The 14,486-nt window shown below is 47.8% G+C and overlaps 1 protein-coding gene across 1 annotated transcript in view; it reads right to left on the minus strand.

The window, feature by feature from the left end:
- Window positions 1-12,412: 12,412 nt before the first annotated feature.
- C1H3orf20 (chromosome 1 C3orf20 homolog) overlaps window positions 12,413-14,486 on the minus strand; it is a 50,460-nt gene continuing 48,386 nt past the window's right edge. The window contains exons 15-16 of the mRNA XM_057785413.1: window positions 13,268-13,402; window positions 12,413-12,775 (exon numbers count right to left, since the gene is read on the minus strand). Of these exons, the coding sequence (XP_057641396.1) occupies window positions 12,682-12,775; window positions 13,268-13,402 (229 nt within the window). The 3' untranslated portion in view covers window positions 12,413-12,681. The remainder of the gene's footprint in view (window positions 12,776-13,267; window positions 13,403-14,486) is intronic.

Below are 14,486 nucleotides of genomic sequence, written 5' to 3' on the forward strand. Positions count from 1 at the left end.
GAAGTGAGTCTGACTTTGGTGTCTTACAACAACATGACAAGATAGTATGACAGGCAGATCACCATAGGAACTGCTCAAAATGACTTTCAGGGCGAGGGAGATAGCTCAGTGGATAAGGTGCTTGCCGCCCAAGCACAAGGACCAGAATTCAAATTCCCTAGAGCTCACATAAATGATGTGTGAATGGCAGCCACCCTGTAATCTTAGCTCTTGGGAGGCAGAGACAAAGGCTCTGCAGTGTAAGCTGGCTAGCTAGACTAGCCAAATTCAGCAAGCTTTGGGTCTGCTGAAAGACTGCCTCAGTAGACAAAAGGTAGGCAGTGACTGGGGAAGACACCAATCTTAGCCTCTGGCTTCCACAAACTCACGTATACGTACACGCACAACTACCCATGTGCCCATACAAATGGCAATGCACCTACAAATATGCTTGCACCCCACAGACACATGCTGAAGAGAAAGAGACTTTCAAGACGAGCAGGCCCTGCAGAAACCGTTAGAGCCCTAGCGTGCTCTAGAAACTCGCACAGGTTCAACAGTGCCGACGCGGGAGCCCCATCACCGCCACTCTATCTCCCATTTGCATTCCCTTTGGTTTTGCCATCAAAGCTTCTTCTGTGCCGGCAGATGGCTTTGCAGAGTCACATCTCCAAAACAGAACTGCAGGATCAAAGGGCACACAACATTTTAAACTTTAATACAGATGGCTGTTCCCAAAGATTGTGTAGCTCACTCCAACAGCAGTGTCAAGACTGCTTGCTTCCCCCACTCCTTGCTGATATGGGATGTCATCAATATTTCATATTTTCTCCAATCTGATGCGAGAAAATGGCATTCTATTGTTTTTTTAATTTGCATTTCCATGACTGCCTGGGAGGCCCTCATCTTTTGCTTGCTTATTAGTCATTTGCATTTATATGTCAATGAGTGGCCTAATTATATTCTTTGACCAGGTGCCCTTTATTTTTGTTTTGCATTTTATTACCAATTTCTCTTTGTGTGTTGTAAATATTAACTCATTTTCTTATGTGGGGTCTACCTCTGTATGGAAATGACATCTGTCAGCTTTGTGGATAGAATGCCACAGGAAGAAACCGTAGGAGCAAATTCAGATTCTAGCTCTTGGATTTGTGAGTTCAATGTGGTTAACTATATATGACATCAGGTTGGTGACTTCAGGAGACTAAGGCATACAACTGCTAAGACAGCTAAAAGGGACCTTATGTGCATTCCATAAGAAGGGTGTAAAGTGGTTGGTTTACCTGCCTTTGGGCCCCTGGAGAAGGGTGATAGAGCTGGGTCTTGCTTAGCCTAGAGCAAGAAGATGCCAGAAGCACAGAGGCTGTGACACAAGGCTGGGGGGGGGGGCAGGTGCCACGGGGGGGGCACATCCTCCTGACCATCTGCACCCAAACATTCTTAGCCTACTCTCTGCTTTATCTTCTCATGGTGCCCTTCATACCCAACATGCTGTGCGTGCTATTCCTTTTGCACAGCAAGTCCCTCGACATCCGTTCCAGCAGGGCAGCCTTTGCCCGCTCTGTTCACAGTTGTATCTTCTCCAGAAACACGGTTACGTTTCTCATCTGCCATGCAGAAGCAGGACTGGTTGTGTGATAGAGTGCACAACCTCCCTCCTAGGAGAGGGAGGCGAGCAGAACATGTTTCAGGCTTTCTGAGCAGGGGACCCCAGTTTCCCCTGTTGCTCTCCCATCAAGGTGTGGTCTGAAACACAAGCCTGTTTCCCTGGGGGCTGCAAACTCGCCATCTAGAGCACTGGAACTCTCCAACTGGGTCAGCTCCTGTTTATGTCCAGGCTGGTCCTGCACCCTGCCCCACCTCTGGTCAGCCCCAGTTCAACTTCAGCTCTCCCTACCCCAGGAGGTACCCGTGTTTTGGAAAATCAATCGACATCACACTAGACTGAAAATATCTCAAAATATCGCTTGCAACTTCCTCTTGTTCAAGCAGGCCCCCGCCCAAGAGTGAAGCCGCCTTTCCCTGGCTGTCGATTTTCTAGAAAGGCTCTTCTGTCCCTGGACACAGGGAATTTCCAGGATTTTTCTCCCTCTGGTGTTTTTCTTTCTTTCTTTCTTGTCTCTGGCTCCACACACTGTGTTGTTTGACACAAGCAGCAGTGTTGAGCCTGCTGGGTTCAGGCCACTGAGCTCAGAGCAGCAACGCTGGCTCCTTGGGCTTGGGAACAATGCCTCCATAATTCATTGAGCACTCCCCTTGGATAACTTTTTCCTGTTGCTGATTGTCTGCGAGTTCCAGGCCTGCACAAACTGCTTTTTCCTGCAGCTAAATTTAAAAGGGCCAGACCCTGGAAACAGTGTACCAGACTGGCCTCATTGCAAGGGCAAAGGTGCTGTGATAGCTATTCTTGGTTGTCAACTTGACTACATCTGGAATTAACTAAAACCCAAACTTCTGGGTCCACCTGTGAGGGGATTTTCTTGATTGAATCTTTTGAGGTGGGAGACCCACCCTGAGTCTGGCGCACACCTCAGGTGGCAGTCTATGTAAAGGCATGGAGGGTGGAAGGACTTGAACTTTGTCTGCCCACCCTTACTCTCGCTGTCAAGTCATTCATTGGTATTAGAGCCTACTTTTTTTTTTTTTTTTTTGAGATTATAGCATATACTTGAAGACGAGCAGAGATATCCAACTTCATGGACTGAGAAACCACTGCATTACTGAGTTTTCCATTAGGAGACAGTCATTGTTGAAATAGTTGAAAATTATATATATATTCAACCAGTTCTGTTTCTTTAGAGAACCTAGACTAAATACAGATTTTGGTGCCAGGAGTGGTGAAAGGCAATAGAAGAATAAGGATGAATCTCTTTAAGCGTCTGGAACAGGCTTTCCATTCTGCTAAAGCCTACAGTTACTGAGGCCCCTCCTAGAAGCTTGAAGAGCACTGAAAGCCTATGGAGTGAACTATTTTACAAACTTAGAGAGACAAATGCATTTGATTATGCTAATTCACCAGTCATGAGAGGCTACAGATTTGGTGACTCTGTATATTAAACTTTTGAGAATTTGTGGAAAAATAAGCGAGAAAAATGATGAGATTGGTGGGTTGCTCCTAGTAACTCTGGATAAATTGACAAAGTTAAAGAATGAGCTCTGTGATAAAATTAGCTAACTTCTAGCATGTCAGAATACGGTGAAGAACAGCAACAAACTCAGTGATAAGACTGAGTGGCTCTGGGTTCACATAAACCATCTAAAGGTTTCTTAGTGTTCTCTGGAAAAATAGCTTCTTTCCAGCAGCCATCGAGCTCAAGTTGTGGAAAATCAAACTGAAGTCTTCATTACAAGAGGAATGAATTGGATGAATTGTAACAGAAATTCATGTCCCAGCTTTGGAAAGTAGAGGCAATTAAAGTGAAGGCATTTATTGGTTAAGAACGGGATCCTATGGCAAGATGGAGCCCTATGGAAGAGCCCTAGCACCAAGAACTTTGAACCCTCAGACTCACAAGTGTTTCTTTCATCTGAGGAAGAAATCTCTCTACCCTTAGCAGAAAATATACCCACACTCCCAACACCTGAAGTATTGCCTTTTCCTCCTTTGCCTGTGGAAAGTAATCCTTCATTGTCTGCTAAAGCAGCAGTGACTTTCCCTGAAGGAGATGCCAGAGGTGGCAACGCTGATACACCTCACGGCACGTCCATAGTTGCCGCTAGACCTGTAACCAGAATTTATATATTGTTTATATACTTGTTGGGACTAATGAGTCCTGGCCTTCAGATGCTCTTCCCTCCTAGAACCTTCTGATTGAAGTTACTAGAAGCTGTGCCTAACTTAGAGGATCAGAGGATGGGATTTTCACCTGTTGGCCATTGACTGCAGTGTATTTAAGCCTACATGGGGCTAATAAAGAGGGGCTTTTGGTATCAGTGTCGAAAGGTCTGTGTGTCTGTCTGTCTCTGCGTCTGTGTTCTCAACCTCCAGTCCCTTGGCCGAAGCTCGCGAACTGAGGTCTAGCGCATTGAGCACAGACCGGGGCTGTGGTGCTCAGCATACACTGTTTAAAAACAAGTGTCAAAGTTTGAATAGTTGGCTGAAGCATTTGTCAAAAAATGGTTGCTGGAAAGGAGCCAGAGATACCTGATATCCCTTGGCTTAGTGTTGATGAAGGGATTTGAAGGCTCAGGCAAGACCCACCCTGAATCTGGATCTTTCAAGGCGGGAAGACCCACCTTCAATCTGGACACCACTTTCTGGTGGCAGCCCGTGTAAAGGATGGAAGAAGCAAGCACTCGGCCTTTGCTCGCGTGCCCTCACTCTCACTGCAAGTTCATTCCTTCACTACTCTTAGATCCAGTTTCTTCTGGGTTCTAGTGTATGCTGAAGACCCACTTAGACATTCAGCTTCACAGACTGAACAACTACCGAATTCTTGAACTTCCTACCGGGAGACGGCTATTGTTGGACTAAAACCTGTAAGGCACTCTAATAAGTCCTATGTATAATAATATATTCTATTAGTTTTCTGTTTCTCTAGAGAACCCTGACTAATACATGTGGAGTGGCTAGCGCCACCACACACAGCACCTCAAAAAGCACACAGGTGGCTGTGGCAGTCTTCAATCGCCCAAGCTGCCTCAGAGGCCTTTGGGACCCAGTGCAGAGGACAGGCAGCTGTGGGATAATAGCCTTGGAGATCTGAGATGCTGTCTGAGAGTAGCGAGTGGTCAGCCCTGAGGATGTACCAGTTGCTACATGCACAGAGAGGAAGGCGGTTCCTTTGAAGTAGGCACAGGCAGCCAGGAGAGTATGAAAGCCTTGTCATTAGGGGTATGCACACAATGGCATGCCATCTACTTGGGAAACTGTTCAGGGCCGACAACACAGGTTAGATGCATATACCCAGAGGGGTCTTCCAGACTCCTGCCAATGTGGCCATGACTTGGCAGAGTATGGAGATGCTGGCCCCTCTGTCCACATGGGACTGGCCAGTGGGTTTGGGCTCATGTGCAGTTGTAGTCTCTGGGCTTGACTTCTAGTCCTAATGCAGCTCTACTGAGTGCTTCTCTGTGCTGGGCCGTGGGGATGGTAAACACCGCAGCTTTGTGCTCTTAGAAAGCATGGACAGTAACTGTGAGAACTAAGAACGGTGCCTGTCTCAGAGAGCTGCGGTCCAGGGCAGCAGCAGCAGGACACTCAGAAAAGTCTTCCTTACCTTCCTGAAGTCAGCAACGGTGACTGATTGTGTGAAGCTCTCTGGGGGAGAAGGGAGGGAGTTCCCGATGTCTGGGAGTCAGCTTCATTCCTAACAGGGAAAGGTACTGGCCATGTGAATGAGCTCCTACATAGGGGAAAAGACATAGCTCTGAGATCCCTTTATCCCTTCTCTTTCTGCCCTTTAGTCCTAGGGAATCCTTTCATGGGCCTTGGATCCAGGCTGGCGTCCACTGTCATGGGAGCTGACACACCCTGGATCAGTTATCTGCTCACCAGCTGAGCTGAGCTGAGCTGACGTCTTGTCTCTCTTTTGTTGTATGTAAAACGGGGGCCTTCCTGGTCCCTATGTTCCATGCCCAGTGAGAAGGGTCAGATAAGGCGGTACACTGGGAGCTGGGTGGGTGCTCAGAGTCAAGCCCACAGAGGCAAACACTGTCACTGTGCTTAGGGAGGGGACTGAGAGACGGCAGCAGACAGCAAGTGCCCATTTTCAATTCAGGTGTACTGAAGAGACAGTCTTTGTCTCTTTGACTCCAGGAATTCAAGGTCACTGGAGATAGGGAGGGTACAAAGCCACGTGCTGAATTCCAGCCCAACAATGTTGCTTCAGAAGGCTCAGCAGATCTGCTCTCCCCTGGCTAAGAGGAGAGAAGGCATAGGTCAAGTGGGGTTCCAGGCACAGTGGCGTTCAGAGTGAGACCATGTTTGATACGACTGAAGGCTGGGGAGAGTGTACAAAGATCTCTCTTCTCTAGGCCTATGTATTTCTACTCAAAGAAAGCACTTACATCTGGACAGCTGAAGACATCTCTTTACCGTACCAGTAAGGTGTGAATTCTCCATCCAGCCCTAGATCTTGGCCTGAGGCGCTCTAGGACCTAGGCTGCACCTGGCTCTTATGGGTGTGACTATTGCTGACACCTGCTCTTCAGGATATAGACACTCCAGGGCCTCTCCTCCCCAGCAAACGCCTCCCCTCTCCCTCCCCTCTCCCCGCCTTCTTTACCTGCAGGGGTAACAGGTTGGATTGGGACCCATAGACTAGCATGATCTCCATGGGGAGACAGGGGTTTCTCTCAAAGGTACACAAGCCCTAGCTCCTGGCATCCCATGTTCCTTAGGACTCTAGAACCTTCTCCAGAAACTCTGGAAGGTTCCTGCCACCTTTTCCCCTGCCACTCACAGGTGGTTGGTTAAGAAATCTTAGCTTGATCCCTAAAACATATTCACACTTTCCCAGCCTCCATCTTGGGCCAGACACTATTCTTGCCAGCAGCCACAGGGACCCTGTGAAAACTACCCTGACTGTGGTCTTACCTTGCTCAGTACCTCTGTGGCTCCTCCTCCCTGGAGTAAGAACCAAAGTCCTTCCAGGACCCCAACCCCCCTTTCCCAAGGCTGTTGCTCCCTTAGGACTCACCTTTCCCCTCAGTGCCCCCTAATTTTTCATCCTAGTCCCCTGAGACCTGGCAAATCCTTGGTTGGGTCATTGCTGCAAGCACGTACCTACCCCAGGACCTTTGCTTAGACTTTCCTTCCAGACATCTGCATGGCTCCTCTCTCACTTCCTTCAGGGTTTTGTTCAAAAGCCATCTCTTCAGTCAGACCCCCCCCCTTCATTGTCCCATAGCCCTTGTCAATACTGAATACACCACACATTATGCTGAGTCTGGGGTCTCTCTTCCCACAGCCAGGGCTGATTTCCTGTCTGGCTCATTGCTGGAGGTTGGGTAGGAGCTACATATTCGAGTACACACAAATATGTCACATTTCACTGGGAAAAGAGACCCTTGTTTCCTGGGGGAATTAGCTGCCACTTAAGTGGCCAGTGTGGCAAACCCTACTCACCACTATTAGTGGCTTTGGGGGACATAGCCTGACATTCTCTTGTTATCTCCTGTAGAAGTTACTTTATCAAATGCCTGACATACACATACAAACAGCAAAAGGAAAACTTCAAATACCTGACATATTAAAGGAGGAACGCCCACCTATAATGGCAGGAAGTCATGAAACTCCTGTTTTCAGCAAGAGAATGAAAACAGTTTGCCACCTGAGGTCCACAGTCGGGGAGCAGCAGCATGAGGAGCTGGTGTGCACTTTCTCGCAACACGTGGTCTGAGACCTCAGCACAACGAACGGTGTCCCTCATATCTAGGGAGGGCCTGACCAATTAGCCTCTCGTACAGAATCGCTCATATACATGCCCAGAAGTTTGTTTCCACGATCATCTGAAATCCCATCAAGCTGATGATAAAGATATCTTATTCCCTTTTCTCTCCCCTTCATTTCCTGTTTTAATCTAGGTCCCAGATGCAAGCTTTGTAGTCAAATGACTTGAGCTGTAATGCTTTCTCGAGTGCTGAGCCAGCCTGCATTCCCACCAGCCCTAAGAAAGACGGCTGGCTGTGTGGCTTTGGGCAAACGACTTAACATCTTGGCATCTCGATTCCCACTTCTGAAAAATGCCAGAAGAACAAATCTTGGAGACACCCCTAGACTTCAAGTCATACTGTATCACAGGTAACATCAAGTCTCTGCGGCCATGATGAAGAACAAGCCAACACATCAATGAAACACAACCGAGAACCCGTAGATAAACTCACAGAATGCTGTCAACCATCCATGCACAGAGGGGCAAAGGTGCCACAATGGAGAAAGTCTGAAAGTCATGTTGGGTGGGCAAGTGCCCACAGTGACTCTGCACAGGACTCAAGCTTGACATAAAGGCTAATTCATAAAAGATTACAGATAGAAGCATAGAGAGCAAAATTACAAAACTCCAGAGCACATTTAAACAGCACTGGTCACGACAGAAAATATTTGCAGAATCCATATCCAATAAAAGACTGTTGTCAGGGCCGGAGAGATGGCTCAGTGGTTAAGAGCACTGTCTGCTCTTCCAGAGGTCCTGAGTTCAATTCCCAACAACCACATGGTGGCTCACAACCATCTGTAATGAGATCTGGCGCCCTCCTCTGGTGTGTGGGCATACATGGAGGCAGAATGTTGTATACATAATAAATAAATCTTTTATTTTTTTTTTAAAGACTGTTGCCCAAGGACTGAGGCTGAAGCTCAGAGGTAAGTTCTTACTTGCCTAGCTTGCACAAGGCCCAGCTTGGGTGGGGGGAGGGTTATACATAAACAATATCTATAAATATAAATGCTGATGAAGAGAAAACAACTTTATTAACAAAATAGACCAAACACCCAAATAAGCACTGTACTTAGGAAGAGATGAGAGCCAGGCTGTGGTTGGCTCACATCTTTAATCCCAGCACTCTATAGGCAGAGGCAGGTGGATCTCTAGGCCAGCCACAGCTACACAGGGGAAACCTGTCATGAAAAACCAAAAACAAGAGATAAAAATGGCAAATGACTTGTAGGAAGATACTCATTAGGGAAATACAGTTTAAAAGACAATGGGGGTAGCATTACATGCCTATTAGATTGACCAAAATCTGGACTGAGGACATGGCTCAGTGGCCAAAAGCACTGGCTGCACAAGCATGAGGACCTGAGTCCAAAGCTCTTGCACTCTCTGGGGTGGAGGCAGTAGACAGGACAATGGCACCAGCCTAGCTCCAGGTTAGGGAGTGACTCTGTCTTCAAGAGAATGGGGTGAAGCATGGTAGAGAAGGACACCCAGTGTCGTCCTCTGGCCTCTCTGCATGCACAACTGTGCACACTCACCCGCATGTGCACATATGCCACACAAACTTAGTTTGCTTTCTATGTCTGTGATAAAGACCATGACTAGAGGAAACCTGGGGAAGAAACGGTTTATTTTACTTATTCTTCCATATCAAGGGAAGTCAGGGCAGGAACTCAAGGCAGAACCCTGGAGGCGGGAACTGAGGCAGAGGCTCTAGAGAGATGCTGCTGACTTGTTCCTTATGGCTTGCTCAGCTTGCTTTTCTATATGACTCAGAACCACCTTCCCAGGGGTGGTACCACCCAACAGACTAGGCCCTCCAACATTACTCATTTCAAATAGTACCCAAGGTCACATGCACAGACGGCTGGGCAACGGGGTGGTGTATGCTTCAGGTCTGTGTCTCAGGTATTACACTCAGGGTGGCTGAAACAAAGCCTGCCACCTTTCTACACGCATTGTGCCATTTCCTATTCCAGTTTTCTTCTTCAAAATGTGAATCATATCCTCCAAATGGATTTTTCACTCATTAGCAGGCCATAATCTGTAGTTGGAACCCACAGGATGGCTTAGACCCTGGGCACCTGACCCCAGCACCTGTTCTCCACCCCAGCCCACTTTCAGCCCTCCCTTCCCTAGTTTCTTCCCTCCAAACTGGACCAGCTGTGGGTACGACCCAATCTTCTTCCCACATGTGAGCCGACAGCTTCCGGGAAGCTCAGGGCTGGGGAGCTGAAGGAGCTGGGGAGGGCGGGTTGCCCACACTCCGTGTGGAGATCATTAGGATGCAGGAGGCAGAGGAGCCGTAGCTAGGCTGAGCTTTCATTTCCAAAGACTGAGCTAGGGGCCGGGAGATTGCACAGATAGGGGGATGCTATGTTGCTCAAGGCTAACACTATTTCTGCTTGGCTAGTAGCCAAGCTCCTTAACCCTTGCTGATGCTGGTGCCTGGGAGACAACCCACAAGGAGGTGGGTGCTGTGATGTGGAAAGTGGCAATGGGAAGGTGTGCTTAATAATTCAAATAATTTGTTCTCATATACCTCTTTCTCTGCATTGTATCTGATCCAGCCCAGGTCCTTGGAAGATTACTATCCCAGAACATCACATTTTATGGATGAAGACATGGAGACTCAGACACCAAAAGTGGTTTGCCCAGTCTCAGTGCAGCGGGGAGGGAGAGTGCAGAGAGTGGCTCTACTTTATGAAAGAGATACTCAAGGCTCTTGGGTGAGAGGCATCAGGGACCTCAGCATCCAGGAGCCTTGGATTCATGGTGTGTCTTGGTGGCCTTGGGTAGACATGCTGGGCTTCTGGTTGAACAGCCTCCTCCAGTTTCAGTTCACTCTGGGATGAAAGCATTGATGGATGTCATTCTGCTTAGGACTCCACACCACTGGCCCTGCATCTTGGTACTAGGCATTTTGTGGTAAGAAAGTGGCTTCATATTTTTATCTAGTTATCACATGGCTCTGATGTTTGTGTGTTGATTCTGTTGGCTTTCTAGGTAGATAATGGAATCACCTGCATCAACTCAGTTTGCTCCTTTCCTCTCACGTCCTCCCCCCACACTTTCTTTGTGTAGAGGGTTCGGGTGTCCAGGGCATTTTGTCAGTGGTGGTGCTGGTGGTAGCCTTGTCTTCTGTCTAACCTCACTGGCAATACATTTAAAGAGTCACTATGAAGAAAGTTTGCTGGAGGTTTTCCTTATTAGCCTTTTGAAGTTAAGATGTTGATCTTCTATTTTTGGTTTGCTATGGTTGTATTTGCTATATTTCTTCACCAGTGTGGTTAGTCAGCATTTGGTTTCTTTAGTCTATTATATGGGGAGTGATGTTGACTAGTGTTTGATGCTTTGTATCTTTAGGAAAAACCTTACTTGGACACAATGCACATTTTGAAATTTCCCAGCCTTTCCTAAAATGGCCCCAAATGTGATTCTGCCACTTTATGTAATGTGGTATTCTTAGCACTGATGATTATAAAATCAGAATGACTATCAACTCTGCAAAGTGGCAAGATGCTCTAACTTTTATAACATTAAATATTCGGCAAGATGTAATTCCTTACATAAAGTACATAAGTGCATTCATTGCATAAGGATGCAAATTTGCTTTCATCCTTAGTAAATGGAAAATCATAGGTATATCAAAGAATTGCTTTAAAATAAATTTCTTTATTATTTATTATTAGTAAATATCTGATTTGCATACCTGTTTTACATACCTATATGCCCAGGATTATGCAGAAATTTCTTGTACTAAGTGAGAAAAGTTTAAGAAGCCCTGCTCTAATCAACACAGTTTACAGCTCAGACACCTAGCAGCCTGCTTTGTGGGAGCCATTGTGGAAGAAAGCCTACCTCTCTCTCCTGTCATTTCCATGGGGAAGGATTTCCTCCTTCTTGTCCTCCTCCTCGTCCTTATCCTGCTCCTCCAGGAGCAATCTGATGGTGTTGCCCTGGACATTCACTGCCTGCTCTGCTAGTGGGAGGTGTTCCTGTTCACAGGCAGCCCCCCAGGGTGACGAGCACCCTGCAGAGGACCCTGCAGAGGACCAGGACCTGCCCTGCCTCTGTTCCTGAAGCGCACAGCACTGACTGCTTAGCATATTCGCTTGAGCACAGCAGAGCATACAGCCTGAAGGTCAGAGAGGCACGGGTCAGAGCAGAGGCCTTGGTTCTGACCTTCATCGGGCTGGAGCATGTGAGGACAGAACAGAACTTTTGCCCCTTGTCTTCTTGCTTTTATCTGTCTTTGTGTTTGGAGGGGAAGGATGGGGGATGCTTAGAGCTCTAACCCCCTAACAAACCTCACGGCCTGAAAATATCAACAGATGCAACTTAAGAACAGGGCAGGCCGCTTCAAATACACTTCTAGGGGAAGAAACACATGACTCACAAAATGTCTTTGAAAGCTACAAAACAAAATGAAAAAAAAACAAAACAAAACAAGCAAACAAAATACTAAGCTGTGGCAAATTCAGATTGAAAAAGCAAGAAGCACCAACGATTACTGCCTGTTTGGGACCTAGACCACTCTAGGCACAAAGGCCAAGGCAGACCCTCCACAATCCTTGCTATGGGAACACAGCTCTTACCAACCACACAGCGGTGAGAGATCCAGCTCTCTCAGAGGTAAGGACAAAGTATCACCCCAGAAGACAGTTGCCTGGGCCCCCTGGATGTTGGTAAGGATACCCCAGGCCCATGCACTCAGAAAAAGGAAAATCCAGTCCAGCCATGTGTTCTATTGCTGAGCTAAATGTTGATGAGAGCCTGCAAGGTGTCTGCTGGACTCTGGCTTTCGGCCCACTCCTCCTCTTCATCTTTGTCTCTCACTTCCTTCATCGTCCCTTTCTGCCCCTCCTTCCTTCTCATTCCTGCCTGCTTCCTCATTTCTTTTCACCACTCCCTCAGTCTCTTTTCCGTTTCCGTGTCCCTCTCCTTTCTCATCTTCTTTCTACCAAAAGTCTTTCCAACTTGACAGAGGGTGAGATACACCATCCAGACCCTTCTGAGGCTCCCTGGGGTTGCTGAGTGGTTGAGCAGGCAGGCCCTGGACCATGAGACCTTTGTTCACCAGAATGGCAGATTCAGGCTTACTCCTGGACACAGAGGAAGCTCTGAGTTGGAGGTAGCAAGTTTCCAAGAACACGGCCTGAAACTAGTTGGGAGGCCTCAGGCCTTCTTGGAGTCAAAGTTGGGCCTTTCCCACCCACCACCGCCTCACCCAGATGCTGGAGGCATGCACATTTATTGAAGGGTGGTGGGAGACCAGGAAGTAGGACTGGGTGTGGGGAGGGCATCGCTGGCTCTTCCAGTGTCACTTCTTAGACTTTTTCCAGCTATTTATCTTCCTGCTGCTCCTCCTACTCTTGATGAAAGGCTGCAGCAGGTCCTCTTCAGGCTGTTTCAACCTAAACACGCAATAGGAAGAAGCAGGCATTGGGCAAGAAGCAAGCAGGGTATGGCCCACATGATGCGGGCATGGCCCTGGAGGGAAGAGTGCCAGGGGACATCTCCAACTTGGGGGACCAGTGGCACCATTAGTTTAATTTTAGCACTTTTCCATCTTTCTGGAAAGAGTCACACTACAGAATTTTGATTTGGTTCCCTGTCACCATCACCAAGGAACTTGCTGGAGTCGGGGATGGCCTCCATCCTTCTGACAGATGGGCCCAGACTGTGGGGCCTTGCTGCAAAGTGTTATATCCTAGTGCCTAACCCTGACTCCCAATGGGATACTGCAAAACAGGCTGGAAATCAGGGGCTGACCTGTACCTTGGAAGGACACAGATTTGGAAGGCACAGAAGCCATGCCATGGTAGCCTTAGTGGCCCGTGATGAAGCTAGAGATGCTATAATGAGCCATTCCTAATCTGCCAACCAGAGGCATGGGGAAAACATACTTGTCAGGGGGGGTAGAAGGTGTTTTTTCCATTTTGTCCCCAAGAGCCAATGAAGAGACACTTCCTTCGAAATCTTCAGATGGGGGTCTTTTAGATGACTCAGAATCTTCCAGGCTTGTGATATAGGTTGGAACGCTGCAGGGAGGGGTGGTAGGAAGACACAGTATAGGGGAACAGAGGTGAGAGTCTAGGATTTACTCAGTGCTATACCACCCTATCCCAGCCCTAGACAGGCCAGCAAAATACTCTTGCTCCCATTTGTACCAAGGGAGAAACTGTCTGCCCTGGGAACCCGGGAAACCTTGGCTTCTATATAGGACTGCATAGCCCTCGTTCCCATGCCACCAGCTACCTGGTCCATGCTACCCATAGGCAATGCCCGCAGGATACAGAGAGCTTTGCAAAGCAGAAAAGGAGAGGTCAAGGAAATGATGCCATCATGCAATACTGTGGACCAAATGTGTCCCCCAAATTCATATGCAGAAGTTCTAACCCCAGAACCCTGGCATCAGTATAGATATAATTAGTTGTGATGCAGTCATTCTGGAATGACTAGTGCCACATCAAAGTAATGCTGTCACCAAAGCCAAATAGAGGCTAGAATGTGTCTCGAGAGGGATTATGGTCCTCTGGTACCTGGATCCAATTTCCAGTCCTCAGAACTGAGACGATGCGCAGATGCTGCTTATTCCACTCACTGTGGCTATTCTGGCTGTTCTAAAAGTGCTGTGCCTACATGGCAAACAGATCACTGACATGAACTACACTCAGTTCTCAAAACAGACAAGCAGTCCACCATCAAGGTGCCAGGAGATTCAGTGCCCGGTGGCACTCATGGATGATATCCTCATGGATGGCAGCCTCTCACTGCTCTCACATGGCAGAAGGGGTAAGCTGGCTACTAGGTATTAACTCCACTCATAGCTCTGTACGTCTGACCTAATCACTTCCTAGTGTCCACGTTCCTAACACCATTGCCATGGAGCTAAGGATTTCAGTGCATGAATCTGTGGAACATGGCACCTTGCTGCAACCACTTCTCCTCACTAGTCCCTGGCCACCTCCTGTTGTGGCTCAGGTGACCCTGCCTCTTCTAAGGTGCGTGGGCAGAAAATAGGCACAGTATAGTAACCCGGGGTGAAGAACTCTCTCACAACTGGTAGCACTCAGAGCACACCAAGACTTCACTTGACGTTCATAAAGATCATGACTATTCACA

The sequence above is a fragment of the Chionomys nivalis genome, chromosome 1 (genome assembly GCF_950005125.1).
Source record: "Chionomys nivalis chromosome 1, mChiNiv1.1, whole genome shotgun sequence".
NCBI lineage: Eukaryota > Metazoa > Chordata > Mammalia > Rodentia > Cricetidae > Chionomys > Chionomys nivalis.